Consider the following 26,147-nt stretch of genomic DNA (forward strand, 5'->3'; position numbering starts at 1 on the left):
TAGAGGAGACTTTTCATAGCGTTGGGTACGACACATCGGTTCTAGAAACCCATCCTTCGATCTTAGGGGACGATAATTAGGTAGGGTGCTTCGGAGAGGTGGGAGCATCGAACTGTGCCTAGAGCTTATGATGGACTTAGCAAACTTCTCAAATAATTGTTTTCGACGGTGCTCAAGTGATATGATGTTAAGAAACTCGAGAGCATTTGCATAGTCTGTGTAATTGTGGTAGCCAATGATAATTCTACACGCACGTTTTTGTATGCGCTCAATTTGGTTAGATTGCTGTACTGTGAAAGCTGGAGACCACACAGGGGAGGCATACTCCAGTAGTGGCCTGATATACATCAGGTAGACCGATAGCAAGTCGCAGACAGGGGCTTTGTACTTGTTGAGTACATACATAGCATATATAGTCGTTTAGCAGCTACACTGGTCATGTGAGAAGTTTGCATGTCCCATTTCATGTTAGCTTGTACAATAACACCCAATAGTTTGAGAGTATCTACACATTCAAGAGTGGTTGCACCAAGGTGAAAGTTCGGAAATACAGTAGGTCTTTTCAGGAATGAAACATTCATTATCTTACATTTCTCAGGTTTAGGGGTCATGCTATTATCAGTAGACCAAGTAGAGAGATTGTTGATTACTGATTGGATGTTAGAAGGTTGGGAATGTTTCCTAACTTCTGCAATTGTGAGATCATCTACATATTTCCATCTTAGTTGTGTATCAGAGGCAGCATCATTAATCATGACTAAGAAAAGGACCGGGCCGAGGCTACTGCCTTGGGGGGCTCCACATGTCACATTAGAGAAATTAGAGACAATAGGACCGATAACACAGTGTGATCTACATTCAAGGTAACTACAAATGACTGGAATAAGTGATAGGTCTACACCAAGTTGGATAAGTTTCCTAACAACAACATTGTGATCAATATGATCAAAAGCTTTGGCATAATCAATGGCACATAGTGATGCAACATGGCCAGGCTTATCAGTTCCTTTTAAGATAGTGTCCACAAGACTCACAAGGTAGTGAGTGGTCGATGAGTTCCTAATATTTCCATACTGTTGACTGTCTAACTTGTGACTGATGTCGCGGGTAATCCAACTTGAAAGGAAGGTTTCAAAGATCTTAGCAAAGATAGGTGTTAGAGAAATCGGTCGTAATTGGTCGAAAGACTGGCATGGTTTCACCTTGGGAATGGGCACTATGTTGGATAGCTTCCACTGGTCGGGGAAAACGCCGGATTGTAGGCACTCATTAAATATACGAGCAAGAGGATCAGCTAGTTCAGGTGCAAATTCTCGAATGAGTCTTGCCGGAAGGTCATCCTTGTACGAAGCCTTAGAGGGGTTGATATTCCTAAGCTTCTGATAGACCTGGTGAGCTTCAATTACAGGAAGTGGTCGCGGGGCAGGAAGAAATGCTGGCAGTGCATTGCGATCAAGAGGAGGTAGTGCCATAACTAAAGTTATCGATCGGAAACCAGATGTGTATTTTTCGCATATTTAATGAGCTATGACTTTTGACCTTTGACCTACGTACTCCAAAATCAAGCTTAGCCTGTATTTTGATATCATATTGTACCTTCATATCAAACTTAATTAAAATCCGTCAAACATTACTGAAGTTATCGATCGGAAACCAAATTTGTTATGGACTGACGGATGCACGGACAGCAGCGTTTCTATATCCCCTCCGACTTCGTCGGCGAGGGGATAATAAAGCATCAAACAGTAGTATCTGAATGAGTAACACAAATTCAAAGAAAATGTATTTCATTTTTTTTTTGTAATTTCATTTCTGAGATTGAATATATATTAAGCAAATAATTACCGTTGGTGAAGGTGATGGGACAAACTATCACTTCCGAGGCAATCTGGATGTAGCTATCTTTCCGAAGCGAAGCTGAGAAAAGATAGTGTATACATTCTGATCGACGAGGAAGTGATAGTTTGCCATTGCCTGAAACCAAAAGGTGATTATTTGCTTTATATTCCACATCTAAAACAATTTAACTACAAAAAGAAAAGGACGTGTATGCATCTACATAAAAGACACCTAGGCCCAAATTCACACCAAAAAAGTTTAAGTTTAACCCAACCCCTTGAGGGTACGGTGCGCGCATGTGTTTACTTTTTAATTGCGCTCATTGGTAATGTGTGCTTAATTACTCCTGTTTTAGTTTTGGATAATCTTCAGTGAAAGTGCGTTGCCCTGTGTAGATACAGTACACGCCGAAAATCTCCGCAACACGATTTACACGATTCAAAATTTACACGATTCGACTGCTCGCGGGAATCGTGTAACCATTTATTTTTACACGATTCGTTTTTTGCCAATGAAGCGAAATTTGAATCGTGTAAACGTGTAATCGTGTAAAATTACACGATTTCTCAATTCAGGTCGAATCGTGTAATCGTGTAATCTGCCCGCCGAAAATCTCCGCAACACGATTACACGATTCGATTGCTCGCTGGAATTGTGTTACAATTTATTTTCAGTGGTGATGGTGAGCAGGTTAAGGACGTCTAGTTCAGTAAAAGAAAGAACTTACTTCTTGGTTGAACGAGGACAACGTGGACGATACGAGGGGATAGCGAAGATTACGCTTTCTTTCTCTTGTATATATTTTTAATTGCAGTGTCTTGTCTCTAGTTTTATTATAGACTGTTTTAAAGTTAAAAAAATCAGTCCACTTCCCGAAAAGCACTCTCGGATTTAATCCTTGGTGAGAAAAAAGAAAAAAAGCGATGAACGACGAAGGAAGGGGGGAATTTTGTTATTCCTAAGTTGTAAATAAGTAAAAATGATAACAAAATGTAAAGGAGGGCTAACATAATTAAGTATGTTGTGATACTCTTACATTACAAGGCTGTACCAATTAGAATTATGTTCACCAGCTCATTCGTTACTATGAATATCGTTATACTTTTTTTTATTCAATCATTATCCATTTTACAAACCTGGTTTGTAAAAACGCGTCAAAACGCGTCATATGACGCACGAAAACCAAGGTTTGTCGACAAACCTCCTTTGTGAATTCGGGCCTTAGACTTTGATCACTTATTGCTTTTTTAGCGTTCCTCATTTTCGTAAATTACCTTTTACAACATTGCATTATTCAGCTATATGTATAAAGAGCTACGGTCAAGGCTTAAGGGCACACTTCCTGTCACATACAAAAGAAGCTTACTCTGAATGTGCCCTGCCATTGACCCTCGCCGGGGACAAAGGCCGTTGCCCTAGCTACAGGCAGAGATCCTTACATAATACCTATTGTTCAGGGGGTTCCCCTTGAACATAGGATCCCCCTGAACAATAGGTATTACATGTATGTAAGTATGTAAGCCACTGGCTACAGAGTGTAGGAAACAGTTGCAAGCCGAGAATGAATAGAATAAGTAAATGGCCAAATGTCTTATGAGTTACGTTTAGCTAGCGGCACAGTGTCCCCCCCACTTTTTCAAGTTCCCCCAAAGTGCCCCTTTGAATGTAGGAAAAGTACCTATTTTACTTTGACAAGTAAGTATGTAAGCCACTGGCTACAGAGTGTAGGAAACAGTTGCAAGCCGAGAATGAATAGAATAAGTAAATGGCCAAATGTCTTATGAGTTACGTTTAGCTAGCGGCACAGTGTCCCCCCCACTTTTTCAAGTTCCCCCAAAGTGCCCCTTTGAATGTAGGAAAAGTACCTATTTTACTTTGACAAGTGTCCCTATTAATTTGTAAAAGTGCCCCTTCCCCTTTTCAACTCTGATAAGTGCTCCTTTTCTTTTGACACATGCCCCTTTTCCTTCGACGAGTTCCTATTTTCCTTTGCAATAAGTGTCCATTTTCCATTCTCATTAGTGTCCTTTTAATCTCTAGTAAGTATCCCTCTTTAAGTACGAGAAGTGCCCCTCTTCACTTTTGATCAATGCCCCCATCAACTCCGATAAATGCCCCTATTAAAATCTGATCGGTGCCCCTTTCCTTTCAACTAAAGCTTTTTTTATCTCTCTCTCTCTCTCTCTCTCACTCTCTCTCTTTCTTTCAATATCTTTCCATTTCCCCACATCTTTCTCGCCTCTCTTTCCCTCATTATGTTCCCCTTATAAATTTGTCTCTTTTCCTCTCCGTTTCATAGCCTTCTAATTTCTGTTAATTTTACTATGTTTCGCCCTCATTTTTATCACTCTATTTCACTCTTTCTTTTCTTCTGGTCAACTTTTTAGTTTTCCCTTTTTTCTCTCTTGCATAATTTTTTCTGTTTATCTTTATATCGTGCCTTTCAACCCTCGTTTTCCTTTTATATGTTCCCTTCTCCTCGTAGCTATCTTTTTTCCTTTTCTATTTCATCTATCATGTCTTCCTGTTTCTGACGTTTTCCTACCTTGTCTCACGGATTAGTATACGATACATGTTAGTGGAAAGTGCTGAGGTTTATACACGAATATAAATTACAGTAATTAACTGATGTACACTGAAGGTAAGTTGTGTATAAAGCAATTGGTGTAAGCAGGATACGATTTAACGATTGTTGCAGCTTGTTGCATTGTTCTACCAATGCCCTTATAACCCTAATAACTATTTACACGATTACACGATTCAGAGTGACATTCTTCAATCGTGTAAATTTACACGATTACACAGTTACACGATTGTTGCATCTGGTCGAATCATCCGACCAATGCACTTAACTATTTACACGATTACACGATTCAGAGCGACATTCTTCAATCGTGTAAATTTACACGGTTACACGATTCAGGTGAATCGTGTAAACCGTGTAATCCTAAAAATAAATCGTGTAATCGTGTTGCAGAGATTTTCGGCGTGTACTGTAGTACCCGTATCTTCAGTGAAAGTGCGTTGCACTGTGTAGATAATAGTACTATCTACACAGTGTAACAAACTTTTTGCTTCTCCCATCAATAATGGGCGAACTATCTTTCATCACGTGATTTACTTTTGACCAATCGTAGAGCAAGATTCTTAGTATGTGGGATATAATGTGAATTATCTGTATCATTAAAAAGAGTAATAAATTGTTCACAAATTTAGTACACAACATATGGTGATATGTAAGACATGCTGAAACAAGTACAGGAATTTGGGAAATATTGTTGGGTTTTGGAAGAATGTTGAAACAAGCAAAACCCCTTCACACAGTTAACACTTTGGAGACGACAGGCTTCTACAGAAGCCGAGCGAGTTGTTAAGTCTATGATGACTGGCTTCAACAGAAGCCGAGATATATCCCTAATTTGTTGACAAAGTTTTCCAGCTTATTATTAGCTATTATGTGCTAAAGTTCTTTGAATTATTATTTAGATATATTCATTCATCTCAACTATTAAAAAAATAATATGGTAACGTGGAAAAAAATCGAGAAAAAGTGATATCATTTCAATATTCTTGCTTGACGCTAATTCCAAGTTCTGTACGCACCCTTCCGCATTTCAGATATTCGTAAATACGGGTCGTATTATCAGTTCGATTTCGACCCTGATTACTTATTTATATTTATCTACCCTACCCAGGGGCGTAAATCCGTACCGAGGAGTGGGGGGGATGATCGGCGATAGCCATCACATACTAGCACGAGCACACGCCAATACTAATTTACGCAAGCGCACGCACAAACACACAACACACACACACACGTACACACACAAACACACACACACACCTGCACACACACAAACGAACAAACAACAAACAATATTAGAGAAAGAAGACGATTCGTTGTACCGTTCTCGAAAATAATCCTCGTCTGAATTCAGTTCCCCCCCCCCCCCCCTCCCGCGCGGAGCGCGGAAGCTTTTACGTTTCATTAAATCATTAGAGAAAGAAGACGATTCGTTGTACCGTTCTCGACTCTTAATCCTCGTCTGAATTCAGTTCCCCCCCCCTCCCGCGCGGAGCGCGGAAGCTTTTACGTTTCATTAAATCATTAGAGAAAGAAGACGATTCGTTGTTCCGTTCTCGACTCTTAATCTTCGTCTGAATTCAGTTCCCCCCTCCCCTCCCGCGCGAAGCGCAGAAGCTTTTACATTTCATTAAATCATTAGGGAAAGAAGACGATTCGTTGTTCCGTTCGCGACTCTTAATCTTCGTCTGAATTCGTCTGAATACGGGTCGTATTATCAGTTCGATTTCGACCCTGATTACTTATTTATATTTATCTACCCTACCCAGGGGCGTAAATCCGTACCGAGGAGTGGGGGGGATGATCGGCGATAGCCATCACATACTAGCACGAGCACACGCCAATACTAATTTACGCAAGCGCACGCACAAACACACAACACACACACACACGTACACACACAAACACACACACACACCTGCACACACACAAACGAACAAACAACAAACAATATTAGAGAAAGAAGACGATTCGTTGTACCGTTCTCGAAAATAATCCTCGTCTGAATTCAGTTCCCCCCCCCCCCCCCTCCCGCGCGGAGCGCGGAAGCTTTTACGTTTCATTAAATCATTAGAGAAAGAAGACGATTCGTTGTACCGTTCTCGACTCTTAATCCTCGTCTGAATTCAGTTCCCCCCCCCTCCCGCGCGGAGCGCGGAAGCTTTTACGTTTCATTAAATCATTAGAGAAAGAAGACGATTCGTTGTTCCGTTCTCGACTCTTAATCTTCGTCTGAATTCAGTTCCCCCCTCCCCTCCCGCGCGAAGCGCAGAAGCTTTTACATTTCATTAAATCATTAGGGAAAGAAGACGATTCGTTGTTCCGTTCGCGACTCTTAATCCTCGTCTGAATTCAGTTCCCCCCTCCCCGCGCGGAAGCTTTTACGTTTCATTAAATCATTAGGGAAAGAAGACGATTCGTTGTACCGTTCTCGACTCTTAATCCTCGTCTGAATTCAGTTCCCCCCCCCTCCCGCGCGGAAGCCTTCACGTTTCATTAAATAATTAGAGAAAGAAGACGATTCGTTGTTCCGTTCTCGACTCTTAATCCTCGTCTGAATTCAGTTCCCCCCTCCCCTCCCGCGCGAAGCGCGGAAGCTTTTACGTTTCATTCAATCATTAGGGAAAGAAGACGATTCGTTGTACCGTTCTCGACTCTTAATCCTCGTCTGATTTCAGTCCGCCACCCCCCTCCCGCGCAGAGCGCGGAAGCTTTTACGTTTCATTAAATCATTAGAGAAAGAAGACGATTCGTTGTTCTGTTCTCGACTCTTAATCCTCGTCTGAATTCAGTCCCCCCCCCCCCCTGCGCGGAGCGCGGAAGCCTTCATGTTTCATTAAATAATTAGAGAAAGAAGACGATTCGTTGTTCCGTTCTCGACTCTTAATCCTCGTCTGAATTCAGTTCCCCCCTCCCCTCCCGGGCGAAGCGCGGAAGCTTTTACGTTTCATTCAATCATTAGGGAAAGAAGACGATTCGTTGTACCGTTCTCGACTCTTAATCCTCGTCTGAATTCAGTCCGCCACCCCCCTCCCGCGCGGAGCGCGGAAGCTTTTACGTTTCATTAAATCATTAGAGAAAGAAGACGATTCGTTGTTCCGTTCTCGACTCTTAATCCTCGTCTGAATTCAGTCCCCCCCCCCCCCCCCCCCCGCGCGGAGCGCGGAAGCCTTCACGTTTCATTAAATAATTAGAGAAAGAAGACGATTCGTTGTTCCGTTCTCGACTCTTAATCCTCGTCTGAATTCAGTTCCCCCCCCCCCCTCCCGCGCGAAGCGCGGAAGCTTTTACGTTTCATTAAATCATTAGGGAAAGAAGACGATTCGTTGTACCGTTCTCGACTCTTAATCCTCGTCTGAATTCAGTTCCCCCCCCCTCCCACGCGGAGCACGGAAGCCTTTACGTTTCATTAAATCATTAGAGAAAGAAGACGATTCGTTGTTCCGTTCTCGACTCTTAATCCTCGTCTGAATTCACTCCCCCCCCCCTCCCGCGCGGAGCGCGGAAGCCTTCACATTTCATTAAATAATTAGAGAAAGAAGACGATTCGTTGTTCCGTTCTCGACTCTTAATCCTCGTCTGAATTCAGTTCCCCCCTCCCCTCCCGCGCGAAGCGCGGAAGCTTTTACGTTTCACTCAATCATTAGGGAAAGAAGACGATTCGTTGTACCCTTCTCGACTTTTAATCCTCATCTGAATTCAGTTTATCCCTTCCCCCCTCCGGCGCGAAGCGCGGAAGCTTTTACGTTTCATAAAATCATTGGAGAAAGAAGACGATTCGATGTACCGTTCTCGACTCTTAATCCTCGTCTGAATTCAGTTCCCCCCTACCCTCCCGCGCGAAGCGCCTAAGCTTTTACGTTTCATTAAATAATTAGAGAAAGAAGATGATTCGTTGTACCGTTCTTGACTTTTAATCCTCAACTGAATTCAGTTTTTCCTTCCCCCCCCCCTCCCTTCCGCGCGAATCGCGGAAGCTATTACGTTTCATTAAATCATTAGAGAAAGAAGACGATTCGTTGTACCATTCTCGACTCTTAATTTCTTTAAAAAGGGGGTGGGTTTTTTTCTCTCTCTCTTTGGACTCCTGAGAAATGTAAAAAGGAGGTTATAAAATAATGAATATAATAGAAAAATTGATCAAATCCCGGGATCAAAATCCTGAAATTCCTGCTAGCTTTGAAAGCTCATTCAGGATTATTTCATTTTGAAAAGTAAAAGCATTTGCCCCCAGTCCCCCTCGATCGACTAGAGCTCACCTGAAATTAGGGGGGGGGGGGTCCCAAGGTAGGAAAAGCCAGCGAAAAGCCGGCGAAAGGGGGATTCAGAAATGTTGGCAGTCCTGAGATAGGGTGGGGGGAGGGGGTGCGCTTTCATAGGGAGGGAACGAGCGTACGCGTACCCTAAATAACACTAAGTGTGTGTGGGGGGGGGGAGGGGAGCTGGGCAATCTACTGTACATGATTGCACTTTTTAAGCGGACGCACATTACGTCTGGGCTATAATAATACCTTGCAAAATAACGAAAAAATAATTCTGAAGTTTATGAAGTGCTTGTTCGCGCACGTTGCGCAACTACTCTTAACGATCGTGACATACTGTATACGTGTAGGCTATACAATTATACATACATTAACGAAAAATAACTCATTTCTCATGCATTATGCTGAAATTGAAACAATCACATTTTTTTTCCTTCTTCTTCTTCCTTTTTTTTGTAATATCAGGGGGTGGGATGATTGTACAGGCCATCCCCCCCTACTTCAAGCCAGGGGGGGATGCAGCCCCCCCATCCCCCCCGGGATTTACGCCCCTGACCCTACCGGTGTGGCATTTTTTTCATCATATACTAATCTAAGCCTTATCGATGTAGGGTAATTACATGACAATACGCTGTTCACTTTATAAACTTGACCAATTTAGCGAATCATTCATGTATGGACCTCTTTTATGAAAGGCGTATCCCCCACCCTAAGAGGAACAAAAGATTGTAAAGAAGTAACTACTCTGGAAGTTTACCGTTTTGAAAGAAGAGGATGTAGGCCTAAACGTAGGTCAATAGGTCAATCTACATGACAATACAAACAACCACTCTAACTTATATACCTTTACGAGTGCATGTAACCATTTTAGAGCAGGTTTGAGTAAAACATCTTGATCAACCTAAAGCCGGTCTTGGTTTGAGCGGGCACATGAAATGTTCAAATGTTATGTTCTGAAAAACAACCCCTTACTCTTCCTCTCTCTCTCCCCACGGAATATCACTCGTCTTGAGCAACTCCGGCGGTATAGCCACGAATATGAGACTTTTCCTGGGCAAAGATGCTACCATTGTTGAAGAAAAAAATGCAAGGCAACATAAAATCAAGTTTTCTGGCAATGAAGAAAAGCGAGTGCAAGATGAAGAAAATAATTTATTATTTTATTACAATATTGTAAGCAGCTCATCTCAAAATTCATTTCCCAAATAGTCCTTGATTTGCACATAAAAAAGGGCATTTAGTGTAGATCATGGCATAATGTTGGTCAGAATATAGTTACAAAATGTGTCGAAAACCCATGTAAAACGAAGGCTGAGGCCTATTATTTATGGCTCGGTTGATAATCGGTCGAGCTTTAGCAGACGACAATCATTGACAATGGGGAAATGAATGGAGGTATCGACCGATCTGCGCGTGCGGCTGTGCTTACGCAATTTGTATTGTGAGTGTATTGAAAAGGAAAGACGTAAAGCTTTAGCAATAAAGACGGCAATTCCCCTAAAAAAAAACAGACTTTATTTATCGTAATGATAAACAAAACTTACATTTTTAGAAAGGAAAAAGTCTGATCTTTCATTTTACATTTACTTTGACTGAATGAGGCGCAATGAGCAATTAAAGTAGAAAGCACCGCCAAATTTTCCATTACTGGCGATGAAACCGAAATCGCTCCGTCACAGGGGAAACAATCGCTGTGCGCGGGCTCGCCCTCAAAGGGTTAACATTAAAAAGAAGGAAAGTAACTCACAACTTTGTCCAAAATCAAAGATTTCTCTCTCTGTCAGGTTTTTCTCAGCCGTATCCATGATGATGGTTCCGTCCCGGTATTGGAAATCATCATTCTTATCACCATTCACGAGGCCTAAACAAAATGATAATAATTAAAATAATAACATTAATGATGACAACACTAATGATATAATAATGATAGTTACAATAAATGTAGTAATTTATAATAATGATACCTGTTATCCTCATCATTTTTAATAATGTAATTTTTGTAATTTTTATTATTATCATTTTTATTATTATTACACTACTAACCGAATAGACCATTTCCAATCCCTCCAGTAGCGTATTCTCGAGGAACAAAACTATTTACTAGTAATATCCCGGTTCTGAAAACCACACGAAGTCCGGAGCTGGGTATGTCTGGTAGTTTAAAGGTTACAATGATAGCAGTTTCACTTTCTGCCGCCTCATCATCACTGTGTAAGTTGAAAGTTGGGTCAGCGGAGTCGTAGCCATCTGCATGAAGAAATACGTTGATCTTGTGAAAGAATTTGTTATAGAGCAATTTCATCCACAAGTGAATAGTCTCTTGATATGACTTCTGATGATGTTACTGGTACACAAAAGAACAATCGTAAACGGTCAAAGTAAAAAATGTTCATTTGGGATGAAATAAATTGGATAAGTGTCATACAGTACATGTCGTACGGGCCACAGTGCATGTAATCACCCTACATGTACATGTATATCATTTTAAAACTTGAGAAAGGCTCCTCCCATCAAAACAGATATTGTTAGTGACAACGATGTGACACATATTACACTCCAAAACAAGTATCCTGTATTTTTCAGGTATCTACATTGTATATCAAAGCATATTTACAAATTATTTGATAAAGAGGTGAGGAAAAATAATAAAATTGCGTTTTCATTTCATACACTTGTATTTACATGTATAGTACCGTGAGAGGCCTGTTTACTAATTCTATGCATGCTTCTTGAACAAAATTGCTCTTGACAATTTAAACAAGAAACATGCATAGATTGAAATACATTAGTAATAAACAAGCCTATCACAAGTACCAGCAGTACCTGCTTCAAGAGTTGATATATCGACCGACGTCTGGTTGACTGAGAGTAGCAGCTCTGTTCTATCATCATTTAAAGTAAATGATACCTATAAAGAAAAACCCAAATTCATGTTATCAATCTCTTAATCTTCATTATCATTTATCATTCATTTATTTTTCGTGGAGTAATTTTCCTCGGGGGGAGGGGGGGGGGATTTTTCAGGGAATTTTTGTCCTCTGGGGTGGTTGTTCTCAGGGGGTATTTACCAGGGGGTAATTGTCCTTGGGGGTTTATTTTCCCGTTCGTAACTGGCTGGGGGTGATTGTCCAGGGGGTAATTGTCCTAGAACCTAACAATACCACAATCATTGTAAAGAACTTTGTAACGGCTTCTAAAAGTCTAACCGGAAGACAGTCCTTTTCTTGTAAGCATACAGTAACTAAATGTGTAGAATTTTTACACTATTCGTCCTTGTTTTCACGAAGTGACGGTAGTGAGGAAAATCGTCACGCATAGTGAATGCAATTTTTTTTCACTACCGTCACTTCGTGAAAACAGCGACGAATTTGTAATTTTTAATTTATCCTTTCACAATGCGTTTAGGAAAAAAAACTGGACAGATGGCGCATTTAAGGGACATTATTATTATTTTTATTATCATTATTATTATTTTTATTATTAGGTGGTCTGTTAAAAACAGATCACCTATTGTTTTCGTCAGAATTTTCTTCCTTTATTTATTTATTATTATTATTATTTATTTTTATTTTCCGCACTTTTTTGTGTAGAGGATAACTCAAGATCAGTTTGGTCAATTTCTTTCAATTTTGGCACAGTCATAGGACATTGTCATAAGACGTGACAGTAACATTTTCAAGGTCACCAAGTCTTCATGACGTCATCCAGGCGCCATTTTGTGTTTTTTTTTTGGTACTTTTTACTCAGGATCATATCTTCATAACGGAAAGGCATTTCCTATTCATGTTTATCATGATTAAGGTCAATATCTGTCCGGTCAATTTCAGGTCAGAAAACGCGCGCGCATGCGTACGTCCGCACGTCAGCGCGCGCGCAAAAAATAAAAATGCTCAAAATCGTGTCAAATTTTTTTTGCATACGTTTGAGGCCATTTTAAGCATTTCGCAAAAAAACTCGCACAGGCACATGCGCGCGCGTTTTCACGCGTAATGGCATTTTGCAACATAAAATCGTCAATTTTTTTAGATCATCATATTTGTCACATTTTTCCAAGCATTTTGATACCTTGTTCACCTTATTCTGCCCATTAATAACGGAATGAGCGTCCGTTTAAGATAACGTCCGTGCGTGCGAGCTCTTGTAATACATAGCATACATGGGCAAAAACATGCCTATACAAAATCCATTGTAGCGCTTTAGGATGCAAGATGAACCCAATTTTGTTTTCATATTTTGATAGAGTATGAATTGGAGATATGATTTCATGTCTCATTTGACCCTCAATTAACTCATGACGTCATCATAATGGCCTCCGAACTCAAAATTTCAATTTGCATATTATGACGTCATCATATTTTTGGAAAATTGATTGTATCTCTGTAAATATTGATCAATTTTCATCCAAATTTTAATATGTTTTAGCTGAGACAATTCCCTACAGATGCAGTCACCACGAATTTTCATTTTGACGAAAGCATCATGGCGTATTTTTGCGATAAAAGGAGGCATGTCAATTTTTTACATTTTGCGTGTATTCTCTATGGGACATGACTTTTTCTGAAAACTGGATTCTACATTCCCGTCTTTCACGAGCAATATCTCCGTCGTCTTAGCTTCGTTTTCGCCGAGCATCGAGTATCTTGTAGCTGAGACAATAAGCTATCACAAGTGTGCCATTTATTTCTCGATCAGATGCCGGGATCATGCTCATATTTCACTTGCAAAGTGGGATTTGAGAATTTCATTTTCCGTTTACGTGTAATCGCTATGGGAAATGTTTTGGTATATCGGTAACGCACTTGACTTTGGACCTCGAGATCCCTGGTTCGAGTCCGGGAGTCTCCAACAACTTTTTTTTCTCTTTTTTTTTCTTTTTTGACTTTTCTATGATCATAAAATTGAAAACAGACCACCTAATTCGTCCCCATGAGGAATTAAATTTCTAGTTATGATTATCATTATAAGTATTATTATTAATAATCATTAATTTTATTATTATCATATAAAGTGATTAAGAGGAACACTTCTTAAGAAAGAAATTCTCACGTTTGTAATGCCTTGTGTCGCAGCAAAACCTGTAAAGACGGTTCCTGTGTTAACAGGTTCACCATTCCTGAATGCTGCGCCGGTACGAGTCTGGAGAACAAATGGGTCATTATAGTTGTATTGCATCATAATGTACTCGCCAAACCCATTGAAGCTGTACATCCTCCCATCAAAGGTTAAAAAGTGTGGGTCACCAGATCCCTGAGCTAGAATGATAATAATGAAGAGAAATAAAATTGTAATAATATTAATAATAATATTAACAAAAAGTAATAACAATATGAATAATAATAATAATAATAATAATAATAATAATAATACTAATGATAATACTACTAATAATAATGGTTATTAATAATAATGTAGTGTGTTCTTCTGCTACCACAATTATTGGATTCAAATACATCAAAATCTGCAAGATCGTCAACAAATGGTGAAAGACCGTAACAGATTCGTGATTAATATAGGTATGTTGTGGAGTGTATAGACTACTTGCATTTTTGTTTTTTATTTTATTCAATATATATAGGCGGGCAGGTCCAAGCTATTTGGATTGTGACGTACGGGACATTTAGAGACTTTAAACAAGAAATAACAACAGATGAAATTATTTATATGGCTATCTTTTGGTATGAGTCTGTGGCTATTATGGGCTAGTTCATTTGTGGAAAGTTTTAGTTCTGACCAATTTTTTAATTAATTTTAAATGTAATTAATGTGCTGTGTGACGTACGGGACGCTGTACCCTGCACCCTCCCCCCTAGGGAGCGCGCTACGCGCGCTCTGAAAGTGATTCGCACGCTTTGCATGCTCACTACCGCCCCCCTAAAATGAAATCCTGGCTACGCGCTTGTTCCGCACAAGTTTCATAAAATACACATGACAACAGAAATAGAATCAATTTTGTTGGCCTCGTACTCGATGCCCTTTTTGTAAAAATATTTTGGCCTTGGTGCCCTTAAAAATATGAGGTACTCTAAGGCCAAAATGGCCTTGCCCTAAAAAAGACGAAATTTAAGGCCTGGTATCTCCACGCCGGGGTTACGGGTCACATTTTGGATAGGTTTCTGAACAAGCGCCGGATATACTCGCCATGATGATGAACATTGGAATCTCTGGTCCTATCAGAACGTGGATCCAAGACTTCCTCACTGAACGGAAGCAGAGAGTGGTTGTGAACCACAACATGTCAGATTGGACCCCAGTCACCAGTGGAGTACCGCAAGGGAGCGTGCTTGGACCTCTTCTATTTGTCATCTACATAAATGACCTTCCTGACGAGATTGAGGCAGCAGTCAAAATCTTTGCAGATGACACCAAACTGTATGGCAAAGCTACGTCTGAGGAAGACTACACCACCCTGCAGAGAGACGTACAGAAACTTGAGGGATGGTCAGAGAAATGGCAGCTCCACTTCAATGCAAAGAAATGCAAGACCCTGCACCTAGGGGCAGGCAATCCACGGAGGGAATATGAGCTAGACAGTGTAAAGATCCCAGAAACCAAAGAAGAAAAGGACCTTGGAGTTGTCATTGACGAGAAGCTCAGATTTCATCAACAATCTGCAATTGCTGCTAGAAGAGCAAATGGAGTACTAGCTCGCATACGTAGATCTTTCACTTGCAAGGACAGATCAACAATTCCACTCCTCTATAAAGGTCTTATTCGTCCCATATTGGAATATGGCAATGTAATCTGGCACCCTCGCTATGTGAAGGACGAAAAAATCATAGAGAAGGTACAAAAAAGAGCAACAAAAATGGTACCAGAGATAAAACTCCAAAGCTACCATGAGAGACTTGAGAGTTTGAAGCTTCCCTCACTTAGCCACCGCCGCCGCCGAGGAGACATGATTCAGGTGTTCAAGTTGATGCAGAACATCGACAGGTTGGACTCTACCCAATTCTTCACACCTGCAATCAATTCAACAACGAGATCGAGAGGGCATGCTTTCAAACTGACCAAACCCAGGTGCAACACCAAACTCAGGCAAGACTCATTTAGCCACAGGGTCCTCAACGACTGGAACTCCCTCCCTGAGTTGGTAGTATCTGCAACCTCGGTAAACAGCTTTAAAGCCAGACTTGACAAACACTGGAAGAAGGAGCAATATCATTCACCCTTCTCCCAGTTGACACTCCAGTTATGACAATCTAGACCCTATATCCTGATATGACCCAGCAAGCAAGATACAGATGTAAAATGACTATGGTGCAAGACCCGGAAGCTGGGACATCCCCCCCCCCCCCCTTGAAGTTAGACCTGGAAGCTTGGCAGCTGGAGACGGCTTTCTTCCAGAAGCTTTGGTATTCAAGGTATTCAAGGTATTAAATTATCAAAACAGTGGGACAGACTAACATGACACCGTTATTAATGCGTGGGGCCGGGCTTACTCACAGATTTCACAGGAAAGTACATCAACACTCACAACAAAACTGCATGACGTGAGCGCATGGACCTGATATGACCCAGCAAGCAAGATACATCTAGTCGCCATCAAAGTGTAACCTTCCGTACACAATTAGACCAAGATGAGAGATACATCATTCCAGTAATTTAGATGGGTTTATTCAGGGTTATAATAGTCTAGACCCTCTAATTTCTATCGGGTATTGTTGACGGTATTGTTTTGCCCCTAGATGGCGCTATGGCAGCATGACAGTAAGGATACTCCACTAATATTAAAGGTAATGCAAAGTTTTGGGAAATTTTGAAAATTGGCTGGATAGTAATTCTGTTTTGCCCCTAGATGGCAGCATGGCAGTAGGGATAGGCCTATATACATTTAAAACCGATCTTACATTTTCTAAATTTGGGTTTTGCAACTAAAAGCTTGCTTAGAATTCAAAAGATCTTTTCAGCAATCAGAAACGAATGGATACAAAGTGATTTTATGGAAGTGGACACTGAAAATTTTGAAATAGAATTGATGATATTTGGACGTTTACAGAAACTATGTGATATAAAATCTAGGCGGTTATATGATTACTTCATTGAAGACCTTCAAAAAGAGTATACATTACATGTTACAGATGGCAACTGTCATTTTGATCTTGGAATGACGGAGTTGAAAGAAACATTCACAAGGATGAAAGGTGCAATGCTTTGTAATAAACATAGAGAGTTTCAATACAAACAATTACAAGGGGCTGTATATATACGAAAAGAGAGCTCTTTAAATTTGGTTTTGAGTCAGACCATTTTTGTTCCTTCTATAGACTAGAAGTAGAGACATACCAACATTTATTTTTAGATTGTCTTAAAGTTAAAAGATTATGGCAGGAGGTAATTCAAAAGTTACATTTAATCGAAATTGACATTGATGATTGGAAACCCATATTTATGGGAATATCCGGCAATACTACTAGAATATTTGTAATAAATTGTATCATATTTTTAGTAAAGTATATCATTTTTATTTCTAGAAAAGAAGGAACTTTGCCATCTGTGCAGAAAACATATATGCTTAAAAATTACAGAGACGAGGAATACAAAATAGCCTTCAAAAAGGGAAACTGGGGATGCACTTACAGAAATGGGAACAAATCGATGCATTTTTATCTTAATGGATGTGGGTAATATGTGATATATAATAATATATATAATATTTGATTTACAAAAAGCAATCTGAATCAGAATATATTTTTCAAAAATTTCCAAACATGCAGAAACAATGAACTGGCGGCTATATATATGGGTTAAATAGACAAAGAACTCACCACCATTGGGAGGGGAATATCCGTCACAGCTTGCCTGTGGGCGACGCTCCTCGTAAAGATCACAATATCCCTCACTCAGAATAGCCCTTTCACAGCATATTTGTCTAGGTACGACGTCCTCACCTAAAACATTGAATGGATTTCAGGATAATTTATTTTTGCATTAAGCAGTCCTCTATACAGTGTACCAATCATCAAAAATATGTCATGTATGTCAGTAAATCCTCGTGTTGATGATATATATTCAAAATATGGGTTTCAAATATTACTTTATAAAATAGAGATTGACACAACCTTAATCAACATAATACTTTTTAAGAGTAACTTTCGACGCACCTGCATAAAAAGCTATTTTGTTTATATTGTAGGATGTAGAGCAACTGAGTTGCTCATATAGAATCGTCTTTAATTGCTTGTTCAGATACCCACTCTTAATCCTAAGGCTGAACCTCAATCCTAAATATTTGTTAGCCCATAGCATGCACGTGATGTGTTTTTTTTTAGGTTTGATTTTATACATTGTAGCTAGACACAAGTTATCTTTAAGGTGATTGGTATTTACTGTTTGCTAATGTGAAGCACAAACAGTATAATATTGAATATGATGTAGAATACATAAAAGTTAATATGCTTAGCACTACAATGTATTGAGCTTCTCCAGGCATATCAGCTCAATTATTATGTTAACCAAATGATTGGTGATCGAAAGGCAGCCACATGTGATTCATTTATATACATATACTATGAATATAGGAGTGACTTGTATAATGTACTATGTAGAGAGAGAGAGAATGGAGGGGGCGAGGGTACTCAGATTTTGTTTGGACGGGGGTGTGACGCTCAAGCCTCACAAAACCCATACCCATTTTCATTAGTCATTTTGGCAGAAAAAATACAAATTTGTAATGATTTTTCTCGAAATTTAGGCCAATTTTTACCTGCAAACACCGACAATTTTGGAAAACGGACTCATGTTAAGCTACATTTTTATTAAAAACGGAATCCATGTTTAGGGATTCTTTAGTGAAAAAACTAAACCATTAAAGCGGCATATCCCCATATGTCTTAAACATAATGTGAGTACTTCATATCGATTGACGATTGATCAGATCTCTAGAACTTGACGACTATATATCCCAGCGTTTTGATGAAAGTGGGGATTTTTAACAACTTTACATTTGCTACAGGCTGATATTTCCAAACATATAAATGAAACTTACTTTTCCATTCATTGTACAAAACGTCATTTCTTCTTCGAGATCTGGGAAGTAAGAGTGCCTGGAAATTGCTGGATTCCCATAGGTTCAGGTAGTCTGTAACTAGAGCACCACTAATATAGGTACAGCGGAAACCCTCATCACCATCCGTGGTTGACTGGAAGCATTGCACTGAACCTAAGTGGGCGAAGGGGGTTGGGAATGGGTAATGGAGGGGGCAGAATGTGGAGAAGGGAATATGGGAGGGGTAGGGTGTGGGGAAGGGGTTAGGAGGGATTGGGGGTTGGGAGGTGTCGGGGAATAGGTTAGGAAGGGGGTCGATAAGATGTACAGGTAATAAGGCTAAAGCCACGTAGGTGTACATTGAGATGAACCCAAACTTTTAAATAAATAATTACACTTTTCTGTTTTTTACAATAACTATAATGATATCATGAAAGAGTTTCATCAGGATGGTTCTAATAATGATTTTAAATTTCTGGTATCACATCGAAACAGTTTGTTAAATTGTCCTTTTAAAGAACTTTAAAATCATTGTAATTGAATCCTAATGTTAATCTCTGTGAGCTGTAACATTTGCATGAAAAACTGAAATAATTTCCTCTTTCGGAAAAAAATAAGGAAAAGTTAAGTTTTAATATATATATGTCATGTATCAATATTAAAGCTTCATGTGTTTATATAAAGCTGAACGAAAATTTATTAAAAAAACAGTTCTCTCACAGCACGACTTTAATATATCAATTATTATTGAATTGAATGTCGATTTCAACAACATAATACACACACTAATTTTAATGATATATAATTTTGGGGGATTTAAAAGTTGCAAACAATAATTCATCATGCTAGGCAGCAATTGTTGTTTATGTTTGAAGTCAAAGAGGCAATATTTATAGCAAATATCAGCCTTCTTGGGATATTTTTGAACTTACTATAACTAGCACTGCTGAAATCAGGATCGTTGCCCCTTGGAAAAGTACACCTTCTGAAGTTTACGTCTCTTCTAGCTTGTCTCCTTGAACAAGGGCACACAGATGCATCGGAATAGGTGTAGGTCACCCTGAGGTCATTCTCATACCACTTCAGACACTCAACACATGGGTTGACAAAATCGGCACCATTGAGGTCTAGGCGATAAATGTAGCTGCCCTGAGTATACAAATGTCACACAACAAGTTTAAAGTAAACCGATCATTAATACACAAACTATACTCCATGTTAGATATGACTTGACATCACCTCTTAGCACGAAATATAATATTGTGAAACACATTTTGTGTTAATCTGCATATTGTAAAAGGGTAATAATAATAATTATGGACATTCCTATATTTCACAGACCTAACTAACTGGATCACATGTGATTTCTACAAAGGTACAGGTGACCAAATTTGTATTCCGTATTCATCTCAGGTTTGTTGTTTATTTAAAGTGTATCAATCAGAGAAAAAGCATATTTATAATGTAGCCTTAAAATAAAATATCATTGCTTCCAATTGAAGAACATATTATATAATCAATTAATTAGCCCTCAATAAACCCTTGTCCTGAAAGTGCTAAACAGATAAAAACAGCTTACCATCTGACCCGTATTTCCTGTGACCAAGTCTCGTCGATAACTATTATAAATAGTGTCCCGGTCAGTATCTTCATACAGATTTGTTACATTGTCAATGTTACTGTATCCCACTCGTGCTGGAAATTCTTTCAAACTAGTATGCCATTGAAGGTCCCCTGCCTGGTAGTTCATCATTACACCTGTCTGTTTGCCGTCGGTGAAGACCACAGCCTGGTAGGTGTTTGTCTATGTAATAAATAATAATGATAATATACAGTAGGCTTGCGGGTGCACCAAGTGTGAGAGAGAGAGAGGGAGGATTGAGGAGTCCTGGAAAGTGAATAATGACAAAAGCTACATTTCGATTGGGTAAGTATTTATCCTAGGGATGCTCAATGCGCCTACAAAGTGAATACCCGGGCTTCAGTCTAGCTGCCCTCAGGCGCTAAAAGGATTCAACAATAAATTCCTACCAGGTACTTATTTACTGCACCTGGATGGAGAGTGACAAATTCAGATAAATATATTGCCAAAGGAAATTTTTAGTGGGGAGGGACTTGAACTGCGAACCATATATATCTTAACAACAGCAGGGTAATCGATATATCCACTAGACAGTTTATCCCATGGAAAATCAGATTACAATTGAGCATTTTAGTAAAAGAGAAAGTCATTTACTGTTTTAAAAATTATTAAAGAGATGTTGAAGTTCTGATAAAGGAGAACAATAACATTCAATAAGTTTGTTGTTACACCGTTTGGCTGGGTAGTCTTGAAATAGACTATTTGGTTTGAAAGGATATATAAAAGAAAAAGAAAGTGAAGGAGCAATATTCGTTTGGTTTTGTCTCATATAGGAATATCTGATATGGTTGGGAGAGAAGTAGAGACAATTAGGAGAGATAGTATTATTTCGTCAGTGACGTCTAGAAAAGACTGGTGGACCGGGTTATGAATGCAGAGAGAGAGAGGGCGCGCGAGGCTCGAAGTCCCAGGCGCGGGTTTGATAATTGTTCTTTATCACTCTTACAAACGGTCAACCTGTACTCAACCTCTATAATATGGCACAGGAAAAGACCAAACACCAAGACCTCGCCCAGTGGATGACTCACTTAAACTATAGGGGAAACTGAATGAAAATCTGTGATTATTGATAAAGGTCAACATGCTTATGGCAATTCCTTAAAACGTGATTGTTAGCCGAACCACAGGAACCATGTTTGAGTGAAACGAATTTGACTTAATAATAATAATAATAATAATAATAATAATAATAATAGCCTAATAGTCCACTCCAAATTTTATTAAACCGAAACGGAAATTCTTTTTGCCCAATTGATCGTGAGCTCGGCAGCCACTGAGCAGCGCCAGATCGATCCCTATTGTTGAACACCAAACAAGGTAGCAACAACTCCTATCTTTTAACGTCGTTCAAGCATGTATTTCCTCTGAATTTACAAATATCATGCATACACAAAGTCAAAAGAAAGTGACACTACCTCGCCTGTGGTACATGTTTCTAGTCTTACCTCCTGTCCCGGTTGTGATCCAGAGGGCTGGATACATTCCCAAGTGATCTTCAACGCTACTATTGGATTCGTTTCACTCAGTTCTGAGTCTGCCCTGTTTAGTCTGCTCTTTAAGGCTTGAAGAAGGGATCCTCCGTTGTTATCTGAGAGGTCATACTCATCTTGAAACTAGAAAAAATATGTGCATAGAAATAAAGAACTTTAATATTACATTAAAAAAGAAAATCTTGGATGAAATATCACATTCTGATATTTTACACGTTTACACTTTGAAGACTTACATGAAGATGAGCTTATATATTATATAGTAATTGGTTTGCTACCAACAATGACATCAGGCAAAGTTGTTTAATTTCACCCACCATGTTCAATATATTCTTGGAACATATTGTTACAGAGTCAGCCAGCAAAGGTGGACTCCCTTACAAAAAAAGTACCATGGTATCCATGGTTTTTTGTCCAAATTACCATCCACCATGGTAACCATGGTAACCATGGTGTTATCAATCTGGGATTTGCCGATGACATCGACCAATTTTTGGAATACCATATGCTTCTAGCTTACAAGATTACAAAAAGTAATCTTGGCATGAAAATCAGTGCTGATAAAAACAAGACCCGTAATATGGGTTCTGGTGACAATGTAACAATTAAGATTGAAAGAGAATAGCTTGATACCGTTGATCAATTCAAATATCTAGGGTAAACTATAACAGAGGGGCAAGAAAGTCAAAATAGGAATTGCGGTGGCCACATCTCCCCTTGCTTGTCTGTAACCGACGAAATTTTCGTCAGTTGCAGGACATATCCGATCCGACATTAACATTTCGAGAATGCGACATGTCCATAATTCTTAGACAGTAAATGTTGGAGTTGCACCAATTTGTAGTCAAAGACTTTGCAGTTTATTTGGTAATAACTAAATAAATTTGTGTAAAATATGAGATATCATGGATCGAATATCATATTTCCTTGTATTAAAACAAAATCAGCAAACTTTGGTCACCCCCATGATACACGTATATCATAAGTTGTTGCATTAACGTTGCAAAGTCTTCTAAGTGAGCCCCCTCCCGGAATAGACCGGGCAGTGTTTCACAGAACTGTCATAAGTACCAGTTCACCGACATCCAAATGAAATGTGAGTATTATAATTAGCACGTACTTCAGTGGTATGTCGTGGTATATTTTAGTTTCGTTGAACTATGAACTGTTTAGTAATTTTATTCAAACTCTTTGAACAAAAGTTTCTCTTAACCACTCAAATGCTTGCTTTAGGATAAAAAATATAGCAGCAACTATAAATGGGAAGTAGACATCCATATAAATACTGTAAAGACATTGTAGAATGTAATAAAACAATAATTATAGATTATACACTGTCGCTCATAAGGGTGGAATATTTTTTTAAATCCCAATTTATGGAATTATTTTAAAAAATAATTTAAAAATAATAGATCTAGATAATAGTATACATCCTCTGGACGGCCATGCATTATGGCTCAAGGCATGGGAACACAGAAGATTTGTTTATGTTGGGAGCCGGGGTAAAATGCAATAAATTATTGAAAATTTATTGCATTTTCTTAGTTTTTTTTATTTATGGAAACTGCCCCCTACCCTAGCCCCCGCTGCGTACAGTCATGGTTCAGTGACAAAGCAATGGCCTCGTAACTGTGAGGCCCCAGGATCAAAACCGTGTCGATGTGCTATATTAGTGCCCTTTTGTGGGGCATTATTCCTCATTACTGTCATTTATGACTTAAGGGCATATGTCCCCTAGTTGATAAGCATAGTAGCATATACATGCTTTAGCAGTTACGCAAAACACACATTGGCAAATGATTGTTCAATAAAATCTGAGAATGTATACTATTATCTAGATCTATTATTTTTAAATTATTTTTAAAATAATTCCATAAATTGGGATTTAAAAAAACATTCCACCTTCATGAGCGACAGTGTATGTTAAAGTATTGAGACACTAAAGCAGTGTAATGGCATTCAATTTACCATCAATATCATTATCATTACCATTCTGATAATCATCAACCATCATATTTTATTATATTCCACATACTAAGAATCTTACTCTACTATTGATCATTGATGGGAGAAGAAAAGTTTGTTGCACTGTGTAGAGAGTAGTACTATCTACACAGTGCAACGCACTTTCACTGAACATAGAAGTACTATAGTACACAGTGCAACGCACTTTAATTGTATACGCTGCGCATTGCTCTCCTCTTTAAGCGCTTTTAGTGTTAGTACGCGAACTTTGGTCACGCGCGAACTACCATACTGCATGCACTGTACGTATCGTACACCGTTTGCTAGCTGTTAATTGATGAATTGTTGCTCTAAAATGACGGAAGAAGTGAAATGTTTCCGATGTGGAATATAAAGCAAATAATCACCTTTTGGTTTCAGGCGATGGCAAACTATCACTTCGTCGGCGATCTGAATGTATACGCTATCTTTCCTCAGCTTCGCTTCGGAAAGATAGCTACATCCAGATCGCCTCGGAAGTGATAGTTTGTCCCATGACCTTCACCAACGGTAGTTATTTGCTTACTATCAACCTGCGTCTTTTACTATCATTATCATTGTTATCATGATCATCATTATTATAGCCCCCAAAATTGATATATTAAATTGAGACCGTTCGATCTAATGTATCTTCTGCACAGGAATGATATTACATACTGATTTTGCTTTCACATGAAAGTAAGAATATCTTCAAGTGTACTTATCACTAAAAGAATATATTTTTTCTGTATGTTTCTAGTTCGATTGCGTTATATATTCAAAATATAAGTTCTGAACAGTACTTCCGTAAAGAGATTTTGCAAGTACGCTCTCAATTCCGACTTGGGTTCTGTGTGAACAGTTTTGTGTTATACTTATGATTTTCTTCATCCCCCTTATTTTTTTTAGCCCATATTTACCACACTAAGTTTTGGAGGTGGACTTACTCATTTAATCTGTTTACATTTTTCCTAAAGGTTATTGGTACATATATATTTCAGTGTTTACTCAAATCATACCTGATAAAATATTTTGGGATCACCAATGCTGAGGTCCACTGCAGCTCCTAGGACAGCGACTGACGCATCTCCATGAGTTGTAGTGAATAGAGATGGGTTTGTGTACTGAGTCAGAGATTTGTCTATCGAACATTTGTCGTTGGAGAACTCGATCATGCCAGTAGATGTGAACTACATGTACATAGGATAATCAAAATGATATTTGGTTCAGGATTCTAAGCAATCATAGATACTGTTATATTACACAAATGCTTTTAGGAACATGGTTAAAACTATTTCCCAAGGCGATCTCGAAAACTGTACTGTGCCCCGAAACAAAGTTTGCGGGCACAGTTTCCAGATCACAGTGGATGAATGGTTTACCTGAAAAATATAATCAATCAATATAAGTTCTTTGTAACACATTTTCTGTGTAGGTCCCCAAAGATAATATAAAAACTATGATATAAATGTACGTCAAAAATTCAAAATATATGTGATATAAAGTATACATTATCACAGATCAACAAAAGTCAACATGAATGGGTAATTTAGTCACCCTTTAAATAACACGGCACTATTCGTATAAAAGTAGGGGAAACCCCTGTGTGGTTGTCCATCTGCTTATCCCAATCAGTTTTACCGGGAGGAGAGATACAGGGGTCACTGCAATTTTCATTAATTTCCAGGGACTCATAAACCAAATCATCAATACAACTAGTAGTACTAGAACTAATAATGATACTAATAATAGTAATAATGATAATGATAATGATAATAACATTAATAACAATAAACCCACCCGTATCGCTGTGTATAGATGCCCGTCGCCAATCGGAATACATGACTTGACGTCAACGCACCCCCAAGCCAGTAAGTCAGATTGGAAGGTTACCTGTTCATCAATGTCTGCTCCATAATCCAAGTAGATTATCTCTATGGAAATAAAAATAAAACAAATTAAAGAAAAATTGAAAAAAACTTCGCAGTCGAAAATGATGCCTCTGCCATATAGCGATTTTATAAACCAAAACAGAACCAATTTTTAAAATTCAAATTTGATGGTACTCCATTAACAATGTTCTCAGAATATCGGGATTACAAGCTATTTGTTATATATATGTACAGTGGCGTAGACAGGTTCGTACACCTGGGGGGGGGGGATGACTCAGGGGCGGATCTAGCTTTTAAGTTGACCAAAATAATGACGATGCGGAGCATCGTCCACGAGCCGCGAAGCGGCGATCCGATTTTTTTGGGGGGTGTTTATTTGAACCCCGTAAGTGATGTTTTCCTGGCATCTATTAACACAATGGAGACCATAAAAAGCAGTGCATGATAACGTCTTTTTAAATCAAGTAACA

General features: G+C 38.9%; 1 protein-coding gene across 1 annotated transcript in view; it reads right to left on the reverse strand.

Moving 5' to 3' along the window:
- LOC589875 (fibrillin-1) overlaps nt 1-25,713 on the reverse strand; it is an 88,628-nt gene extending 62,915 nt beyond the window's left edge. Inside the window, exons 1-11 of the mRNA XM_030989122.1 lie at nt 25,586-25,713; nt 24,805-24,975; nt 21,758-21,925; nt 20,250-20,474; nt 19,603-19,819; nt 18,671-18,844; nt 17,451-17,573; nt 13,732-13,937; nt 11,509-11,593; nt 10,729-10,932; nt 10,433-10,546 (exon numbers count right to left, since the gene is read on the reverse strand). Of these exons, the coding sequence (XP_030844982.1) occupies nt 10,433-10,546; nt 10,729-10,932; nt 11,509-11,593; nt 13,732-13,937; nt 17,451-17,573; nt 18,671-18,844; nt 19,603-19,819; nt 20,250-20,474; nt 21,758-21,925; nt 24,805-24,960 (1,672 nt within the window). The 5' untranslated portion in view covers nt 24,961-24,975; nt 25,586-25,713. The remainder of the gene's footprint in view (nt 1-10,432; nt 10,547-10,728; nt 10,933-11,508; nt 11,594-13,731; nt 13,938-17,450; nt 17,574-18,670; nt 18,845-19,602; nt 19,820-20,249; nt 20,475-21,757; nt 21,926-24,804; nt 24,976-25,585) is intronic.
- Between the last annotated feature and the right edge of the window lie 434 nt (nt 25,714-26,147).

The sequence above is a fragment of the Strongylocentrotus purpuratus genome, unplaced genomic scaffold, assembly GCF_000002235.5.
Source record: "Strongylocentrotus purpuratus isolate Spur 01 unplaced genomic scaffold, Spur_5.0 spur5_scaffold_18, whole genome shotgun sequence".
Classification (NCBI taxonomy): domain Eukaryota; kingdom Metazoa; phylum Echinodermata; class Echinoidea; order Camarodonta; family Strongylocentrotidae; genus Strongylocentrotus; species Strongylocentrotus purpuratus.